The sequence below is a fragment of the Silurus meridionalis genome, chromosome 11 (genome assembly GCF_014805685.1).
Source record: "Silurus meridionalis isolate SWU-2019-XX chromosome 11, ASM1480568v1, whole genome shotgun sequence".
NCBI classification, from domain to species: Eukaryota; Metazoa; Chordata; class Actinopteri; order Siluriformes; family Siluridae; genus Silurus; species Silurus meridionalis.
In genome coordinates this window covers 2701276-2722411 of record NC_060894.1, presented here as the reverse complement: position 1 = coordinate 2722411, position 21136 = coordinate 2701276, and the positions used below count along the sequence as shown (strand labels likewise).

The 21136-nt window shown below is 38.6% G+C and overlaps 2 protein-coding genes across 2 annotated transcripts in view; one reads left to right on the top strand and one right to left on the bottom strand.

Annotated features, from left to right (window-relative positions):
* LOC124393515 overlaps positions 1 to 12571 on the bottom strand; it is a 40039-nt gene extending 27468 nt beyond the window's left edge. Inside the window, exons 1-2 of the mRNA XM_046861408.1 lie at positions 12230 to 12571; positions 1680 to 1709 (exon numbers count right to left, since the gene is read on the bottom strand). Coding sequence (XP_046717364.1) covers positions 1680 to 1709; positions 12230 to 12251 — 52 coding nt within the window. The 5' untranslated portion in view covers positions 12252 to 12571. The remainder of the gene's footprint in view (positions 1 to 1679; positions 1710 to 12229) is intronic.
* Positions 12572 to 14969: 2398 nt separating this feature from the next.
* Positions 14970 to 21136, top strand: stoml2 (stomatin (EPB72)-like 2). Its single transcript, XM_046861828.1, has 10 exons — positions 14970 to 15160; positions 16383 to 16535; positions 16749 to 16848; positions 17495 to 17553; positions 17643 to 17744; positions 18236 to 18370; positions 19574 to 19718; positions 19873 to 19952; positions 20568 to 20696; positions 20857 to 21136. The coding sequence occupies exons 1-10, from the start codon at positions 15116 to 15118 to the stop codon at positions 20986 to 20988; spliced, it is 1080 nt and encodes a 359-aa protein (XP_046717784.1). The 5' UTR covers positions 14970 to 15115; the 3' UTR covers positions 20989 to 21136.

The window sequence follows — 21136 nt, the reverse complement described above, 5'->3', positions numbered from 1 at the left end:
TTCAAGCTGCCACTGTTGGGCCTTTAGCAAGGCTGAAAAAACTAATCGATTAAAATCGTTAATGAAATTCGTTGTCAACGAATGCAGTTATCGATTAGTTTGTCTTGCTCAAGTTTTGGTTTTAGCGTAAAACACATTTTTACTCACTGTTAGTCACCAGCGAATGTTTATGCATTTATACGCCGATGCATTTTTTATTATTAAGCCTGTTAGCTCGCCATGTTTCCATTCTCTTTTTATAGCATTTGTCCGCTACAACAGTAACTTTCATTTTCAAACGTGATTTACTGCTGCTTTATGTTCAAATGCTTGTTTTCGAGTTTGTGCATTAAATGCTTTTGCATACATCATTTCATTATTCAACAAAATTTCATTAATTGTATATTCTAGACGCTAACATCACAACTTTTTTAAACAAAAATGGTCAATGTTATATTAGATTTAATAAGGGGTTTTTACGCATGGTTGTTAACTTGTAATTATTCAAAACGATGCTAATTGTTGATTCACACAATTTGCTTCACCTTTCATACTCCAAAGTTGTTTTGATTTGTGTATTTTTCCTTTTTTTTTTTTTTTTTACAGAAACAACCCAGCATAAGTGAATTTGTTCACTCAAGAGAAATCCTCCATGCACTTCTCAACATGTAGCACCAATAAGCTTACTAAAATCTCAAAATTAAAGATAGTTAAAGTCAATATGTGGCTTTAGCATTTTAGCCCTTATTCCTCTGTTTTCCTTTGGCGCTGTATCATGGCTGAACCTGTGCCCCAGGAAAACAGAGGGACCCCCAGCTTCCTAACAGCTCTGGATATATAAAGAAGGAATTTCACTGTGATGAATAAACGTTTTAAATGTTTTCTTAAATAAATATTTCTTTTTTTTTATTAATAAAAATATATACACTCTATGGACAAAGTTTTCCAGACACAAGACTGATACGTGCCCCTGCATTTTCCAGCCGTATGCGGTTCTTCCTCAAAATGTCACCACAAAGTTGGAACTGAATTTGGACGTCTTGGCATTATATTTTCCCTTCACTCAAACTGGGGTACCGTCAACGGTACCCCAGGCCTCCTCACATCCTCACCTACATCAGCACCTGACTTTAATAACAGCATTGTGGATGAATAAATCTACACAAATATCCTTAAAATCTAGAGGAACATCTATTCAGAAGAGTGGATCGATCAGTTCCTGGTCTTCAAAAATGCTCTTCTTTTTCATTAGCATTACCTGCTGTGTTTTCCTGAAAGCCATGAATGGATCTGGAATAAAGTGGGAGTTTATAGCTGGTTTGTTTAGAATAGGGCAGGACCAGTAAGAGCACAAGGCATTTCCCCAGCATTCCCTCACTTCCTCCTCAGTCACGGGCCTTACGGGAACGCTCCCAGGGCAAACAGTGCACAGGATTAGCACGGGGGTGCGGAGGATAGAGGAGGGAGGAGGGATTTGGGTTTAACCAACACTGATCTCATTCTCAGTGGACAGAAGCCTCAGGACATTTACTAATGCACATGGATCAATCAGGCAGTGTGCAGAACAAACCCTGAACAATTCAGCTTTGTGAAGGACACCTGAAACCACGTTTTTCCACACACCAGTAAACCTGCACCTTGTGTTACATTGCAGGAAAAATGTCACAATACACACTTAGAGGAGGAAATGCTGTGCTTACCTGGAGGCCCCTGGAGTTTGGCTTTCTTTACTAAATAGGAGGGGGGAAAAACAAAAAAGAGAGAGAGAGAGGGTTAGGATGTGTGCAGAAAAATCACAAGCAAAAAAAAAAAAAAACAAGATCAAGACAAGGCATCAAACGTGCGAGTACAAATCCTAGGACTGTAAACGAATAAAATTAATACATTTGAATAAATCAAAAATAAATGAATACATAAATAAATAAACAAAATAAAATAAATAAATCTATGTATGGATGGATGATCCTTCCTTTCCTTGTTTCCACATCCCTTTTTCATACTTTGTCTTCCTTCCTGTCACTTATTTTTCCTTCTTTCAATTTGTCATCTATTTCTTCTGCAATTCCTTTTAATTTATTTTGTTCTCTTTCTTGGTTTCCTTTTTCCCTCTAAATCTTTCTATATTTCCTGCCTTCCTCCTTATCTTTCTCTTTTTCCTCCTTTAGTCTCTCTTTTCTTCCTACTTTCTATCTTTCTTTTCTTCCTTCCTTCTCTCCTTTCAACTCTCTTTCATTCTTTTCGTCCTTCTCTCTTTTCCTTCTTTCCGTTCTTCTCTTCCTTCTCTCTCTCTCTTTCTTTCTTTCCTTCTTTCTCTCTTTCATTAAGTCTCTTTACATTCTTCTCTCATTTTTCTCTCTTTCTTTTCATCCCTCTTACTCGCTTTTCTTCCATCACTTTATTTTCTTCCTTTACTCTCGCTTTTCCTCCATCTTCCTCTGTCCTTTAGTCTCTTTCTTCCTCATTCTATTTCTTTAACGCTTTTTTTTAATTATTTCTTCTTGCCCTTTATAATCCCGTTCTCTAGCATTTGCTTCCAGTCTCGCTCTTTTTTTTTTTTGCCGTTTGCTGTCCCTTTTCTTTCTTTCATACTCTTGTCCCATTTAACCGTATATTCTCTTACTTTCATCCTCATTCCTTTATCACTCCTGTGTGTTTCCTCCCTCTTTTTTTTTTTAATCAGTGTCCACATTTTCTCCCTTCGCTCCCGTCCTCGCTCAGACCCCATCACCGGATTGCCTGAGATTATTTCAGCAGATTATTACTGGATGAATGTGACAGATGGATGCTGGGATTGTGCTTAACGCCATCACAGGATTAACAGAATGGACATTCCTTAAACTTTTCCCTGAGATGCATCTAGGTTTGTTTTTCCAGGTTTTATCAGATGACCTTAAACAGCACAGGATCAGACTTGGATCAGACTTTACCAACACCCTTTAGACTGAATGAGCACAAATCTCCACAAAATACATGTAAACCTTATGGTGTCCACAAACTTTCTCTTTATGGTGTCCACTGGGGGAACATTTTCCATGGATCTCTAAACCTTTCCATTGTGACGTGCATGTGAGAGCCTCCGGATTTCTTCAGGTTTAATGTCTAACCATTAACGCTGCAATGCAGTGGACCAGGACAATGGAAACTAAGGCTTATCTTAGGTGCTGGTTCGTGCTCTTTTCTCTCTCTCACACACACACACACACACACACACACACACACACACACACACACACACACACACACACACACACACACACACACGGTGTCAAAGTGCAACTCCATATCTTCCCATTTCTGTTGTTTAAACAGCTTCAGCATCACAACCTTCACTTCAAATACACCATGACCATCAAAACAGTGTCCTCCAGGATCATCTTATCAGATTCCCTTTTTGTTTTTTTTGAGTGTGTATTCTGTTATTAACTGTAATTATGTTCCACAAGAACTGAAGACATTTGCTTATTTTTAATCTTCAATCTTTTTTCAATTTATTTTCTTTCTTTGCCTTTCTTTCTTTCTTTCTCTTATTCAATATTTTTCTTTCTTTCTCTCTCTCTCTCATTTAATATTTTTTCTTGCTTTCTTTCTCTCTTTCTTTCTCTCTTTCTTTCTTTCTTTCTTTCTTTCTTTCTTTCTTTCTCTCTCATTCAATATTCTCTTTCTCTCTTATTCAATATTTTCTTTCTTTCTTTCTTTCTTTCTTTCTTTCTTTCTCTCATTCAATATTCTTTCTCTCTCTTATTCAATATTTTCTTTCTTTCTTTCTTTCTTTCTTTCTTTCTTTCTTTCTTTCTTTCTTTCTCTCTTATTCAATATTTTCTTTCTTTCTTTCTTTCTTTCTTTCTTATTCAATATTTTCTTTCTTTCTTTCTTTCTCTCTTTCTTTCTTTCAATATTTGTTCTTTCTTTATTCCTTCTTTCTTTCTTTCTCTTTCTTTCTCTCATTCAATATTCTTTCTTTCTTTTTATTTCTTTCTTAACCGCTTCTCTTTCTATTCCCATTCCAGCACAGGACAGCTACCAATTGTGACACGTGAATTGGGGCGTATTGTACAAACCTCTCCTCAGTCTGCAAAACACTCAGAGGAAAGCAGTACATGCCCTTTACCACATGCCTCAGCTCACACACACACACACACACACACACACACACACACACACACACACACACACACACACACACACACACACACACACACACACTTGGAACTGACACTGTGCCCCTCCCACTCAGCACAACTGATTTTATTCCCCAGACACTTTTTTTCGGACTCTTTGCTGCTGTCACGAGCGTCGCACCTCTATGATAAAGCGGTGACATCACACTGGCACTGTAGACTCAAGAAAGAATCACAAAATGTTACATCTATAATAGATGACTAAAGAATTGTGAAGGAGAAAAAGCTCTCCAACTGAAATGCTATCAGGATTTCAAGAGGTCAACAAACAGGACCTGTTCAACAGGAAGCAGGAAGTGAGAATGGAAGTGGTGCGCTTCAGCTTTAGAATCTGGTATTTACTTTTGGCTGTGTGAAGCGTGGGACAGAGGGGTGTGTGGCGCTAAAACGGCTCGCTATTTCCAACAGATGGACAGAGGATTACAATTCCAATCTCTTTTCTTTATTGCTCCCACTTTATTTTTCTCTTTTTCGTGTTCGCTTAATATTTCCACTGATAACAGTTTCGACAATTTTCTTTCAGACTGATTCTTCTGCCCTAAAACACTTTCTATTTCTCAAAATCACTCCAGCAAACTCATCACTGTGGTAAAGTGCAACCTTTATCACGTCAAACAATCAAAAATCTTCTGTTCATCTGGGTCACTTGATGTCTCTTTTTTTGTGGGGTGTAGATTATGTGAATCTTTGGTAAAAACTCAGACCTCAGGCACAGCACACTAGTTATTTTCCTTTGCCCTGCAGTCTGATTGTACAAAGCCTTCACCTACTTCAATCAGTGACAGGACAAAAACATGGCCTTCCTGCTGTCAATCTAAGTAAAGAAGGCGTGATTCAAGTGCCTGTCAGTCCCAGTGAAGAAGGTGTGACCCAATTCTTATCAGTCCCAGGAAAGACCTGAGTGCCTGTCAGTCTCAGTAAAGAAGGTGTGACCAAATGCTTGTTAGTCCCATTAAAGGATATGTTACCTGGGTGCCTGTCAGTCCCAGAAAAGAAGGTCTGTCCCAAGTTTCTGCCAGTCCCACTAAAGGGTGTATGACCCATGTGCCCGTCAGTCCCAGTAAAGAAGGCGTAACCCAAGTGTCTGTCACAGTCAATATGGAATGTGTGACCCTAGTGCCTCTCAGTCCCCAGAAAGAAGGTAAGACCTAAAAGTGCCTGTCAGTCCAAGTATAGTTATGACCTGAGTGCTGGTCAGTCTCACTAAAATAGTGTTATCCAAGTGCCTGTCAGTCTCAGTAAAAAAGGCCACAAATTTTTATCTGGTCAATTGTACAAATTATATAGTAATAAGTCACTCTGAAAAAGTAAATATGACCTAATTGCCTGACAGTCCTAATAACAGAGGTCTGGCCTAAGTTCCCCCGACAGTCCCTGTAACTATGGTGTAAAATGAGCACCTGTCAATCCATGTAAAGAAGGGGTGACCCAAGTGCCTATCATTTCCAGTAAGAAAGGAGTGGCTTGTATAGATGTCAATAAAAAAAAAAATGGAAAAGTGGATTCTGTTTGTCAGTCTTCAACGTTTGTAGAAGGAGGCACGACCTCTTCGTCTACCAGTCCTAGTAAAGGAGGCAAGATGTCTACAGCTTAAACATACCATCCTGAATTACAGAGCAAGTTTTATGATGGTGTGGTTTTATCTCAGCACTCAGGACAATAATGGTAATCATAACCCCTAATCTAAAAATGCCAATATTATAAAGTGCTCGGTTTCACCAAGACTGAGCACAGAAGCCATGCCTCTTTTACTGAGGCCAACCTTTAGAAAAGCCACACCTCATTCAAGAAGAAAGCGAAACAAAGAAGACAAAACAACTTCTCCAAAACTAAGAGATCCTGGTTTTTGTAGCTTCAGAGATGCTCTTTTTTCATAAAATATAGACTTAATTTACTGAGGTTTCTTCGATCTTCTCTCCTTCTGACGATATATAGATTTTCCTTGGCTGCTTGTTTGAGTACTAAAGCTTCCATTTTTTTTTTAAACCATTAAGAACTTAGTGACTGAAACCCAATACGCAGTATTTGCTTTAGAGTTAGTTAGGCTCCGAGTTAAGTGTGTAAAGGGGATTAGTGGATAACAATCGTGCACACCTTCTTCCAAACAACTGGTGAACAGCAGTCACCATGTAGCACATGGGACACCGAAATCGTTCCTTTATTAATAGGTGGAAACCTGGTGGAACAAAAGTTCTAAAGTACACAAATAAAACTGGCCGTATGATGAATAACGGAGATGAGAGCGGTACAATGAGAAGGGCAGCTCGGAGGAAATTAGCCTGAAGCATTATTAAAGATGGACAGGTAATAATGGTGATATGGTAGGATGGAATGTTCGGTTGTGCCGTATGAACTCACACAGTGTCTGTGCGTAATGACGTCGCCATGGAGATGAGCTTTGGCCCGGAAAGAAAACGAGGAAACTGAAGCATGGCAGAGACGGGGTGACGGAGAAAGTGAGTCATGTGTGCCAGCCAGAACTAATCGTACACCTTTCCTTTCCTTACCTTTACCACTCGTTTCAATTAGTCAGGTGTTTGATTGGCCTTCACAACAAAGTCCTCTTTGAATAGTCATTTTTTCACCCACTGTAAAAAGTCAGACCCTGCCTTCTTCACCAAATATGAACAGACAAAAACTAAGAGACACAGAGGTCATGTCTCCCCCCTAAATCTATACAGATCACACCTCGTTAAACAAAACTAAAGAAACAGAGGCCACGCCTCCACCCCACTGAGATCCCACCTCCTGAACAAAACTGAGATACAGAGGCCACGTCTCCACAGAGATCCTGCTTCCTATATACAAAAAACTAAAGAACAAAAGCATTTTATTCTTTCAGACAAAATCACCAGAAACAACAGACATGTATATCAAGCATGTCCTCATAATGTAGTATTAACTAGTAAATAAACACAGTAAAAAAACAAAAAAAACAAAAAGGACCGAAATGCTTCATTTAAAACAGCGATGCCAGCATGAGGGATGCAAACCTCAGCACTCAGATCTACATGAAGACTTAAACTCTTAAAACCTGACTGAAACCTAATACTCAGTATTTGCTTTGGAGTTAGTTTGAATCCGAGTTTGTTCTTGTGAAGAGGATTAGAACGATCATTCGCACGTTCTTCCAACAACAGGTGGACTCCGGTCACGTCTTCACCATGCAGGACGTGGGCCTTGCTAAGCCGCCTTCTATTACTGTCAATATTCACACGTACAATTACGATTGCTGCCATCACTAAATTACATTATGATGCGCTTTTATCATAATATTTTAATACATCAAGTTTTTATTTACCCAGAAATAAAAAAAAAGCGACCAGAAAATGCTGGTTAAAATTGAGTGAAACTCCATTAATTACAAATTAATCTACCAGTAATAAAGCAATATTAATATTTTCATAGTCAATGTCCTGATACATATTGTACCACCGATCTCTCCACCCTCTACCAGTGTACCACCAATCCCTTCATCCTCTACCAGTGTACCACTGATCTCTCCACCCTCTACCAGTGTACCACCAATCTCTTCATACTCTTCCAGTGTACCACTGATCTCTCCACCCTCTACCAGTGTACCACCCATCCCTGCTTCTTGTATCACTGCTCCACTGATCCTCCACCAGTGTACCACTGATCCCTCCATCCTGCATCATTGCTCCTCCATCCTCCACCAGAGTACCACCAATCCCTCCATTCTGTAACACTGCTCCACTGATCCTCCACCAGAGTACCACCGATCCCTCCATCACTGCTGTACAGATACCTCCAACTTCCACCATACCCACTATCTCTCAAGGTACAGGAAAGACATGCTTCCAAGGCTCTTTCAAACTTCTACCTGATGTCCGAGCCTCTAGTAGCCATCAAACAACTTTAGAAGTTCTTTAAATTAAACAAAAAATAATACTACTTTCTATTTTTTGTCCCAACAGAGATTTAGACTGATGGTACTCACTAGTAAACAGTACTAATATGTTTTTAAGTCACTCTGGATGAGGCATTTTGTAATAACAAACACCAAGTTTCCCAAAAATTCCTCTCATAGACTCCTGAAGAATGTAAAACATTAACATGTCTACCTGTAACTTGTAATGCAGATACTAAGAAAATCACCTCCAGCAAAATAGAAGCGACATTTGCGTAAAAGCATCAGCTGCACAACATTTGCACTCGGGCAACAAGGACGCAAACTGAAGTGCCACTATTTATCCCTATTCTCTGTAACTAATGAGCGAAGACCAATGAAGCATTAAAGCGTGTTTACTAAAACCCATTTACAGCATTTGGCAGACGCCCTTATCAAAAAGCAATAAACAATTATCTCTTTTATACGAATAAATGATGGATTAAGGTCCTCGCTCAGGAGCCCAGCAATCATGGAGCTAAAATCAGAACTGTTCACCTTCTGATCAGAAGCGTAACATCTCAACTGCTGAGCCATCACGTCCCAGAAGTGACTAGGAGTCGCGCTCGGCAGTAGAATGAAAACCACAGCTAAGTATTTCGGGCAAATCGTTAGTTTTTCCTTCAAAATTTGGAACGGCTCAATGTTCTTCTGCAGATTGAAAAAAGGAAGGGGAGAAAACAGCAAGTTCCGAAATTCATCTCTCTCAATTCCGACTTCCTTTGTAGCCAATCGGGCAGCGTCGCCACGCATTGAAACAATCAATAGAATCACATGGTATCAAACTGAGCCTCCGATCCCTGGTAAGAACTCGGTCTAACGATCAGCTATGGTGGAGATGAAACAAGACAGATGAAGCAGAAGAGCCTCATTTATACACCAGCAGTTTTAAACTTCAGGCGGACAACATAGTTGCCAACGGCGGATGCACCAGGAATGTCTGATGTTTACAGAAAATATAGGTCAGAATTGCAAGAAATAAAAAAAAAAAAGTTTACATTTTTTTTGTGGCGGAAATCCATAGGATTCAGGCCAAAGAAAGAGACGAAGTTTCCCAAGTTTGCGATCATTTCAAACTAAAACATACAGAAAACACCGTACGATGCGTATTCTTTTTTCAAGACCAATCTGAAATGTGTACATTATGATTTTTTATTTATGTATTTGATGTAATATGGCAAATCAAATGCACCGAATTTCTTTGATATTCTAGTGTGCAATAAAAAAAAAAAATTTCTAAAAAAGAAAACAAATGACGCATTGTTTTTAAGCGACCCGTCTCATTTTCTCTTGTATATTTAGCTTTAATAAAGAAAAGGTACTTCTTATCCGATTACTCCATTAATTGTTGGAATAATCGTTAGCATACTCGGGTACTAAAATTAGCAACAGCTCTACATGGGTTGAAGTAGAAGATCTCCTGCTAGAAGAGTGGAGGTTATTAGAACAGCAAATATGGTCTAAATGTGGAATGGGAATGTTTTTTTTTAAAGCATGAAGATTAAACTGCTGCTACATGCTTAAATAAAAATCACATTTATTGGCAATTAAAATGAAATAAGAACAAAACGCCTTATAAAAGTCAATGTTAAAAAAAACGAATGAATGTTGGATTAAAAAAGATGATTCCATACTGAGAAAACCCGCAGAAAGATTGATATTTAGGAGCGACGACATGATTACACAATTTCCTGATTTCTGTTTTCATACTGCAGGTCATTTTGAACATTTCAGAGCCTCTTTTGTGCTCGCCGGTTTGTTCCGCAGGCGGTTCATCGACGGCTTTATTATGCGTCGCAAGCATGAATAAATCTCAGAGAACAAAAAAGAGACGAGGAGGTTTTGCCTGGAAAAAAAAAAAAAAAAAAAGAAATCGACTGCGGAGGTGCACCTACGATCTCTTCACGAAAGGAAAAGGGGAAAAAAATGATTTCAGAGGAGGAGTTACTGCCAGGCACTGATCAGTTAACAGAAACAAGTTTGATCTTGAGACGATTTCTAGAAATTTAAAACAGAATTAAAAAATAATTAAAAAAAATAAAAAATTAAATGTACAAAAAGACAAATTTTTTTTTTATGTAAAAAAAAAAAGAATAATAATAATAAAAAAATGTATTACACTTAATTACATTCCTGGAGCACTTTATTTCTCTGGGGCTACAACGATTTGCCACAGAAATGACATTTTAACGTTACATCTCATATCCCTACGGAATGTTTGTCCGTTTACGGTTACATTTTAATTTTCAAAACTTCCTGAAACAAATTAGCCCCATTATCACTTATGTTACAGCTACAATCTTAACATCAAAAACCTCTTTTTTTTTTCATTTCTTTAAGTACGAAAAAAATTAATTATAAAATCGCATGATGTCATGCTACTGAGTAACCACAACTCCATCGAGTTTCCAGTCTAGAAAAATAATCAACATTCGGGCAATTACAGTATCTCCACTTCATCACACCACACCTACGTAACCAACATCGTGATCTTCTGGCGTGTCTGTAAAACGCAGCACACAAATCCATCAGAAAACACAGAGCCGCAGCGTTTCTTCTGATCGTTAAGCAGCTGATACTGGAGACTCCCTACATACATGAGCATCTCATCACAGAAAACGTCATTATAAAAACGATTTTCTGCGTCCTTCACTATTAACCTATTAAACTGACCAATCAGAGCAGAGAATTCAGCAGTCATGTGGTGCATTTATTTAGCTTTTGACTCTAATTCAAGTTAGAAGCATTAAATACAAACTTTAAATCGTTACTTAAAACTAAGCGATAAATACATTTGACATGATCTGAAAAAAGGACTTTTAAATTTGTAACAATTCAATTGTAATTCTAGAGTATCAAACACTGGACACTGTCCCATTAAAAAATAGAGGTTTGTCAATAAAAGTTGATCCTATTGGCTATAGTGGTGAGGAAAAAAAAAACTCAGAGATGATATGAGGAAGGACTCTTAAGAGGAACCAGACTCCTCATTAGAAGGAAAACCGTCTTCATTTTGGTGACACCAAACTTCCATTCGTCACAGTTCCATCATTGTTAAGGTTCTTTTTCACTGATGAAGACTGGAGTGTAAATCTGTTCATGGTAACTAGTCATTTTAGCAGACTGTTAATATTAATTACAGTCCAACTTTCAAATTCCTGACATTTTTACAGATTTTAGTAAAAACAATCGCCAGTGATCCAAGTTTCAGTCACTAAATATAAAACTTAAAAAAAAATCTCCAATGTGTAACTTGAAGTTTCATGTCGCATCCACATTCATTTCTCACATTCATATATGCGTACATAAGTATATGCATTTACACACACACACACACACACACACACACACACACACACACACACACACACACACAAAACTTTAGCGCAACAAAAAAACTATCCTTTCATTTCACTTTTGCTGAATTTATTTTTACTTAAAATTACAAAAAAAATATATATACATTTGTTACAATTCTTTCCTTTGAAAATGCATGAGGAAGTTTCTTCACTGTAATTTTTTCTTCTTCTTTTGTTCATTGTTCAACAGATTAAAATGATCACATTTGCATTACTTATTGCATTATGCACCAAGATTGCACTTTTTTTTTTTATTCAGTCCAAACCCTCAAAAAAACCCAAAACAAACAAACAAAACAAAAAAAAACAGCTGGGACGAAAGGTGGAGATCGTACGGATATAATGTGGAGATGTGAAGATCGTTTAGATGTAATGTGGAGACTGTGTGGAGATCGTATGGAGATGTGGATATCGTGTAGAGGTTGTATGTGGACATCATGTTGAGATGTTGAGACATATGGAGATCATGTGGAGATATGATCAGGTCAGATTTTCTAACTAGAGACATTTAACCTTAATATCTTTCATTATAACGAATAGTTCAAGACCTTTTTAAAAATAAAATATAAGAATTATAAATTCAGAATGAGAAACCATGTAGAATTTGAGATCATTAAGAAAACCTCACAAAAGAAATACTTTTAAAAAAATTAATAATTGTAAGAATTTTACAACTTAATTAAAAAACAAAACAGGGTGTACATGCAAACAGCTGGGGTTTAGTGAATTAAATGATGTTTAGAAATAAAACACACACACACACACACACACACACACACACACACACACACACACACACTCACCTCTGACACACAGCAGGGACATGTCAGTCTCTTTCCTCTCCGCTTAAAGTGATTGTTTGATCAGAAGAAAAGTAGCTTTCCGGTCCTGACACATTGCAGGACAGACTTTACTCTGGACTGATGAAGTTTCCTCCAGGTGCCACGTCCGGACTCACACCTCTGCCCTCGCCATGATATAATCCTCTCTCTCTCTCTCTCTCTCTCTCTCTCTCTATCACACCGGGGGAAGCGGACTGAGCCTCAGGGCGGGGCTAATCACTCTAAAATGACGTGAAGCCCAACCATTCATCTATGAGCCTAAAAACAACCGACCAATCAGCAGCAAGGGGGGCGTGTCATTCCGCTAAATAAACACTCAGAAGGAACAGGTGTGACGCGCTGATTTGTAAAGTGCCCCGCGTTTCCGTGGCAACCGCGTGTGCCGCCGCAATTACTTGCGGAAGTGACGTTTCAATGTAGAAAACGTAAACTAAGAATTTTGCATATTACATTCAATCTTATTTTAAACCACTGAGATTTAAATTCGACATTTTTTTTCAGACAATGTTGTTCAAATGTATTTATTTATTTGTTTGTTTGTTTGTTTGTTTGTTTGTTTGTTTACTCATTCAACCATTCGTTATTTAGTTAGTTAGTTTGTTCGCTTGTATGTTCGCTTGATTGTTTGTTTGTTTGTTTGTTTTATAGTTAAATGTCATTTAGAACCACCAACTTACTTCAAGTAACTACTTGTCAGGGTCACAGAAGATGTAGATTTATTTGATTAATTAAAACGTTAAACAAATTATATTAGGAATAATATAAAACGATACATAAAATTATTTAATAGATAGATAGATGATAGATAGATAGATAGATAGATAGATAGATAGATAGATAGATAGATAGATAGATAGATAGATAGAAAAACACTTATATGACGAATATTAATTCTATAATAATATTAAAATAATAATTATATTCATATTTTAGTTCATGGTAAATCATGCTAATTATTGAACCTATTAAATTAACAGTGCTGTTATTATAATGAATGAATTAATTGATAAATAAATGGAAGGATTAATGAACGAACGAATGAACGGACGTTATTATTTATTTTTAAATTACTATTTTTTTTCACAGTGAAAAATAAAAACCTATCAACTCCAACCCCCATTATTCACACTGCAAGAAAATCTTCTGACAAAAATAAAGTGAGAACTGTTGATAAGTGAAAGTGTGTTACATCATTAGTACTGCATTATTTCATATAATGGGACATCTGATAAAGATTTTCTTCCTTAGATATTAGATTACATTGAATTACATTACATTGAAGTGAAGTGTGCAGTAGGAAGTTGGACTTCATCAAGGATTGGCTCTGAGCCCTTTTCTGTTTGCAGTGGTGATGGACAGTTTGGTGGACGAGGTCAGACAGGAGTCTCGGTGGACTATGATGTTTGCGGATGATATTGTGATTTGTGGTGAGAGTAGGGAGCAGGTGGAGAAGATCCTGGAGAGCTGGAGATATGCGCTGGAGAGAAGGGGAATGAAAGTCAGTAGGAGTAAGACAGAGTACATGTGTGTGAATGAGAGGGAGGGCAGTGGAGGGGTGCGGTTGCAGGGAGAAGAGGTGGAGAAGGTGGAGGAGTTCAGGAGGTCAACAGTGCAGAGTAATGGAGAGTGTGTTAGAGAAGTGAAGAAAAGAGTGCAGGCAGGGTGGAGTGGGTGGAGAAGAGTGATAGCAGGAGTGATTTGTGATAGAAGAGTATCTGTGAGAGTGAAAGGGAAAGTTTATAGAACTGTGGTAAGACCTGAGATGTTGTATGGTTTAGAGACAGTGGCATTAAGTAAAAGACAGGAGGTGGAGCTGAAGGTAGCAAAGCTGAGGATGTTGAGATTTTCAACGATGGACAGGATTAGAAATGAGTTTATTAGAGCGACAGTGCATGTAGGACGTTTTGGAGACAAGGTGAGGGAGGCGAGATTGAGATGGTTTGGACATATGCAGAGGAGGGACATGGGGTATATCAGTAGGAGAATGCTGAGGATGGAGCCACCAGGAAGGAGGAAAAGAGGAAGGCCAAAGAGGAGGTTAATGGATGTGGTGAGGGAAGACATAGAGAAGAGGCAGATGTAGAGGACAGAGAAGTATGGAGACAGATGTTTAGCTGTTGCAACCCCAAGAGCAGCCAAAAGTACATAATATATACCTTAATTATTTGCCCTGCTTGTTATCTTTAATAACTACAATGATTGTTTTTACTCTGTAATTTGAGTTACACTTATAGAAAATTAATCAACAGTTTCCGACCAATCAGGAGAGAGAATGTTATCTGGTGCGTCTAGACGGACAGGTTGATGAGAGTGAATGCTTCTGTTGAAAAAAATGCAGACTCGACACAGAAAGATAAAACAGAGGTATTTGTATTCTGATTGTAGAAATAAATCTGTGGTCCGCAGATTTTTGACGTACAGAAGTAACCCGGAACGACTTGTTGATGCGCTGTGTTTCCGGGACGCACTCGAACCCAGTTTAACGCCGCACCGTTCCCGTTGTGACGCACCTCTTTTAGACAAGTCCCGCCTCTAGCGCCTGAGCAGCCTATCCGCTTGCGCGCATGCCGCCGATTGGACAATGGTTTATCCAATAGTTAGGCGCTCGCGCTCTTGGGCTAATTGGAAAACAGGTTTGGAGGATGACGCGCGGTAGAATTGACCAATCACAGAGCAGAAAGGCGGGGTTTGTTCTGAAAATAGGTGGGAGAAACGTTGCACTGATGTAACCGGTCGCAACTGTGCAGCGGCTCTCAGGCGTGAAGAGGTTTCTGTTTAACAGTGTGTAGAAGAATTTAATTGCTTATTGTAAGTGGAATAAAAAAGCGTATTATTATTAACACGGTAATGCTGAGGACTGTAGTGTGTCGGACCGGAAGTGGACTTCTGAAGGTAAGTGACATTTGTGAATGACAGCGCGAGCGCCACACGTGAAAACACGCACAGGCAGGATTTCACTTTCAGGCGAACATTTAATCCGGAAATAAAGTCATTTATAAACACGAACACGTGCAGCTGCAGTGGTGTTCCACAGGGTTTATATTTATAAAGGAATCATTCTTTTACTTGTTAAATTCAAATCAGTTTTGATTACATTCTTCAGCTTATTTGTGTCTAAATGTTGTAGAAAATTCTCTTTTGAACACGTGCAAGACTCATAGCAAGTTTAAGAAAGTGGAGATACAAATTCTACAGACCATCTGATAAAAACACCTTCAGTTTCTCTGTTTGTCTCCGATCAATCAATCAATCAATCAATTAGATTAACCCTAACCCAAGATAGATAGACGACAGACAGATGATAGATAGATATTGTTTATCGATCGATCGATCTACCGCCAGTCTGACTGCTTATCTATCTATCTATCTATCTATCTATCTATCTATCTATCTATCTATCTATCTATCTATCTGCCTGTCTTTTTGTCTATCAGTCTGTCTTTCTATCTATCAGACTGTTTGTCTTTCCATGTCTCTGTCCTTGTCTGTCTGTCTGTCTGTCTTTCTATCCTTCAGTCTGTCTGTCTTTCTGTCTCTGTCCTTGTCTGTCTGTCTGTCTGCCTGTCTGCCTGTGTCTGTCTGTCTGTCTGTCTATCGATCGGTCTGTCTGCCTGTATTCACTGTATGGACACAAGTATTTGGACACCTGACTCATGCTGCACATGTGATTCTTCTCCAAAATATTACTACAAAACCGTACAGGACGTCTTTGGAAGCGGTATTTCTGCATTCATTTGAACTTAGAAACTTAAACCTGCTCCAGCCTGAAAGTGCTCCTGTGCACAAATCCAGCTTCATGAAGATCTGCTTTACATGGGTTAGAGTGGAAGATCTCCTGCTGTATGGCTCCAAACCTATTGGGATGAATGTGAACTCTGACTGCACCCCAGACCTCCTCACCTTCTCACCTACATCACTACCTGCCTTTATTAACACCACATGTGACTGATGAACACAAATGTCCACAATCGCACTCCAAAATCTAGTGGAACATCTTCCCAGAAGAGTTCTAATATACCTTTTCTTATTTCCTTTTAAATAAAATAGTGTAACTCGCTTTAACTGAAGATTTCTTTGTCTGTGTGTGTTTGTGTTTGTGTGTTTGTGTTTCTAGCACTCAAGCCGGTCCGTCCCGGTGTTTTGGGGAAGTGGAGCTCAGCAGCGATGGGCTTCCAGCCTTCCCATGAACACGGTGATGCTGTTTGTGCCCCAGCAGGAGGCCTGGGTGGTGGAGCGGATGGGGCGCTTCCACAGAATCCTCGAGCCTGTAGGTTCCTGAGCTGTACATTCACACACCACATCCTCGTTATTAGCAGTACATTTAAAAATATTCGAGATTTGTCTTTAAGAAAAGGTTCTCGAGTGGGATGTCCAGTAAACGAGTGCCGGCTCCCAAAGCTGCCTATTGAAATACAGCGAAAGTTATTTATTTATTTATTTATTTATTTATTGGCTGAAATCGATGCGTCCATGTTTCCAGGGGTTGAATTTTTTAATCCCGATCCTGGACAAAGTCCGCTACGTGCAGAGCCTTAAGGAGATTGTGATCGACGTGCCGGAGCAGTCTGCTGTATCTCTTGGTAAGTCGGATTTTTTTGTTTGTTTTTGCCACTAAGGAAAGCATGATGTTCTTCGGGATGTCCATACTTCTGTTCATCTGTCTGCACTTTATACCTCCATGGGTCCTTCAGAGATTTCTCAAGAACCTCAAAAAGTGATTTAGGATTGATCAAGAAAAAAAAAATGACTGCAACTAGCAGATGATTCGTTTATAGAATTTGGATACAAATAAGATCAAAGTTACAGCAAGATCAAAGGTCATGAAACTTTTTTTGGTTGGTTCCTTTCCTGGTTAAAGCATTTTATTTATTTATTTATTTCCCCCCGAAATCACAAACAAATCACTCTCCGAAAAAATTGGGAAACGGCGGAAATAATAATTCGAAACATAATGAGCTCCAGAGCAAATTTAAATTGTCTCAGAGCAGCAGAATGTAAGAATTATAGAACGACCGTGCATTGAGAAAAGCGCTCTAGAAATGAACCTGAATCAAAAAACTATTTATATTTGGACTTCCCACAATCCATATTAAATTTTTTGTAATGAAGACCTCTTTTATTTATTTATTTATTTATTTATTTATTTATGATCTAACTGAATCCCTGTCGCTTTTATACACATTTTTCTTTGCATCATTTCATCAGTATGTTTTTTCTGTCGATCAGATAATGTGACACTACAGATCGATGGGGTTCTGTACCTGAGGATACTCGAACCCTTTAAGGTGCAGTATGTCCTCACGCAAAGTCCTGACCTTTATAACTTTATATGCGCTATGTTTTATCACGCAGTTTTTTCCCCCTCTTTCTCCAGGCCAGTTACGGAGTGGAGGACCCTGAGTATGCGGTGACTCAGCTGGCACAGACCACCATGAGATCGGAGTTGGGAAAACTCACTCTGGATAAAGTTTTCAGGGTATTTTTCTTCTCTTTTTTTAATTTTTTTATTTACGCTTTCATGAAAAATCGCATCCGAAAGTGTATATATTTTGTAGAAAGTTTGATTTGCAGCAAATTTGTTGTCAAAATGGGTGGTCTTTTAAAATTAAATAAAAAATAACTAAAGCGACTCTAGAGGGGAGGTGTTTCATATCTACTATTTCACTTCTTTTCATATAAAAAAAAAAAAAAAAAAAAAAAGAATTCATGGTGAATTAGAGGTGTCTGTTTTACATAACTATATACATTAGCAAAAATTTTCTGTTCATATTATAAATGATATAATTATAAATTTTAATTATCATTTATATATTTATAATAAATATTTATATATAATATAGAAAATATATATTAGAAATATATAATATTTCAACTGTTCAAATTTTAAACGAATAATAATAATAATAATAATAATAATAATAATTTCTTACATTTTTTTCTATTTTTTTTTTCACTTTTGTCATTTAGGAAAGAGAGTCGCTGAACTCCAACATCGTGCATTCCATTAACCAGGCGTCTGACGACTGGGGGATTCGCTGCCTGCGCTACGAGATCAAGGACATTCACGTCCCGCCGCGCGTCAAGGAGTCCATGCAGATGCAGGTCAGGCCCGAGTAAAGAATAACGAATGTCCAATAGGTACTAGTCCCAAAAAGGGGGCGTGGCCTATATGTACAGGGGGCGTGGTCTTATTCTTATAGCATGTGTTTTTCATTCATGACTTTGTTTTGTTCATAACATGACATGCCTGACATTCTCGTATCTAACGTGAACCTGGTTTGATTAAAATCGCATAATTAGGGGAGTTACTGTGAATTTACTAATAAACATTCTCTCTCCAGTTTTATTTTATTTTGTGAAAGCTGATCATTTCATAAACCAAATATATAAAAAAAGAGCCAAGTAGGACAAAAGTATTTTGCGCCATTCGAACATCTGTTGTAGGCAAGGCGCTGCAGTGGCCGAGCTGCATTAGTGGAAGAATTAGCACGTGCTGCCCTTTCTTTCTTGACATTTTCAGCTTTAAGTTGTTTCTTTTTTTCTTTTTAGTCATTACGAAACAAATTGTCCACAATGTGAACACGCTCGGTAATTCAGTCTGGTGGGATGGTAATATTTATTCATGTTTAATTCGAGTATGAGGAAAATCAGCTTCAACGCCAACTTTTTTCAGTCTAACTGGAATTTGTTCGGTTTTCATCTTCGCTTCCACATTTTTATACTGCAAGAGTGAGAAATAAGATGCAAAATTCAGGGTACCTATGGATTTTGGAAAAGTATGGAATTTGTTTTAAGTAATTTCCAGGTTTGGATTTGTATAAAGGGTGGGGGCTTATGGGAAAAATATTTGCGTTTGCTTAATATTGCCCTATTTGGCAATGTGTTTCGCTATGTTTCCGTTAATTGAAAGACGGTCCTCTGTGTGAACGGAAGGACAAAACCGAGAGAAAATGATGTGTTTTTAAACGAAATCGTAATAGTGTGAACACGGCCAGAAGCTGTTTGACGCTAGACCGGCTCTGCACGGCTGTGATTGGTTGTTACGTTGTGAGGCATCAGTTGTAATGACAGTACAGCGCCCCCTACCGTGTGACGAAAAACATCAGAGATTGTAACATAACGTGTTTTAGTTATTATTTTTAGTTATTATTATCTTCTAGTCCGAGTCGCTCGTCCCTATGAAGGTGATTTAAAGAAACGAAATGAATCGGATGACTCAAAAAAAAAAAAAGATTCGTTCATTTCAAAGAACGTGATTCGAAGAACCGAGTCATTAAAACGACACTTCTTGTGACTCTTGCGCAGGTGGAAGCGGAGCGGAAGAAGAGAGCGACGGTTCTGGAGTCGGAGGGAACGAGGGAGGCGGCCATCAACGTGGCGGAGGGATGCAAACAATCGCAGATCCTGGCTTCTGAGGGACAGAAAGCAGAGCAGATCAACAAAGCTGCAGGTGCAGATAAAGCTGTGTGTTCACCGTGTGAGATACAATAGGAGCGGAGAGAACACCCTGTCATCATCAAGCTGTGTGTGTGTGTGTGTGTGTGTGTGTGTGTGTGTGTGTGTGTGTGTGTGTGTGATTGTACTATGATGTGTTTGCATTACAGGAGAGGCGAATGCTATGTTGGTTAAAGCGGAGGCCAAAGCGAAGGCCATTAGGCTTCTCTCTGAAGCACTGACTCTGCAGGTACTGTTTGTTTGTGTGTGGAAATGTTTTTATAATCATTATTACAGTGTAGATATAAAACACGGATGTCCAGAGTAACCTATAATATTCTATCTGCAAAAATACATCAGCCATAACAATGAATCCACTGTCAGGTGACATGAAGAGCATTAATGATCTCGTTACAATGGCACCAGTGACACGGGTGCGATTTATTACATGCTCTGTAGCCATGGTGACACTGCAATCTATTATTTATTTATTTATTTATTTATTTTTTAATACTTCTGATAATGTTGTGTATGTTTAAAAAAGAAAAAACATAAAATAACATAAATTTCAATGATCTAAATTATTTGTTCGACCCCATTTGGGTATTACAGATGAGGTGTGTGTGTGTGTGTTTTGGGAAACCTGAATTTCCCAGCCATACTCTTCTCTTTTTCAAATTTGCCACCACAAAATCTGAAGGTGCACAATCATATCGGACGTCTTTGGATTCTGAAGCAGGAAACTTAACAGATTTCTAAATGAGCCAGGAAGTGCTTGGCCCCCTGTACTCTTAATCGCGACTTGCAGCTTTATTTATGATTTGAGTTTATGATGATTTTGTTATTTGAATGTGGGTTTTATCAGAACGGAAACGCAGCAGCGTCCCTCAGCGTGGCCGAGCAGTACGTTTCTGCTTTCTCCAACCTGGCCAAAGAGTCGAACACGATCATCCTGCCATCAAACACAGGAGACATCTCCAGCATGGTCACACAGGTCAGCATCTCTCACGCCTCCAAATCCCGAGAAATAAATCAATTCGTCACGTATTTGTAATGACGCTTGCTACAGATTGATAGACGTTTGCAGATGATTGCTACGGCTTTACCCAGAGCGCAGAGATCATTCTCCTTAACCGCTTTTTTTTTTTTTTAAGGCCATGGCGATTTACGGGACTTTAGCCAAGACGCAGAGCCCCGGCCCGGTGAACCCCACAGCTGCGGATGACGAGTCAAAGTTTAAGGCGATCCCAGAAGATTCAACACCCGAGTCCACGTCCGGTCAATGAGATCGACACGTGAAGTCTGGTTGCGCTCTGATTCATATTTTTTTTTCCCCCCTTTTTTTTTTTTTTTTTTACATTACGTTGATACGTCAATACTGGAAAAAAACGATAAACATACGCATACAAAATAAAGTGAATAAAGTTTCCGCGA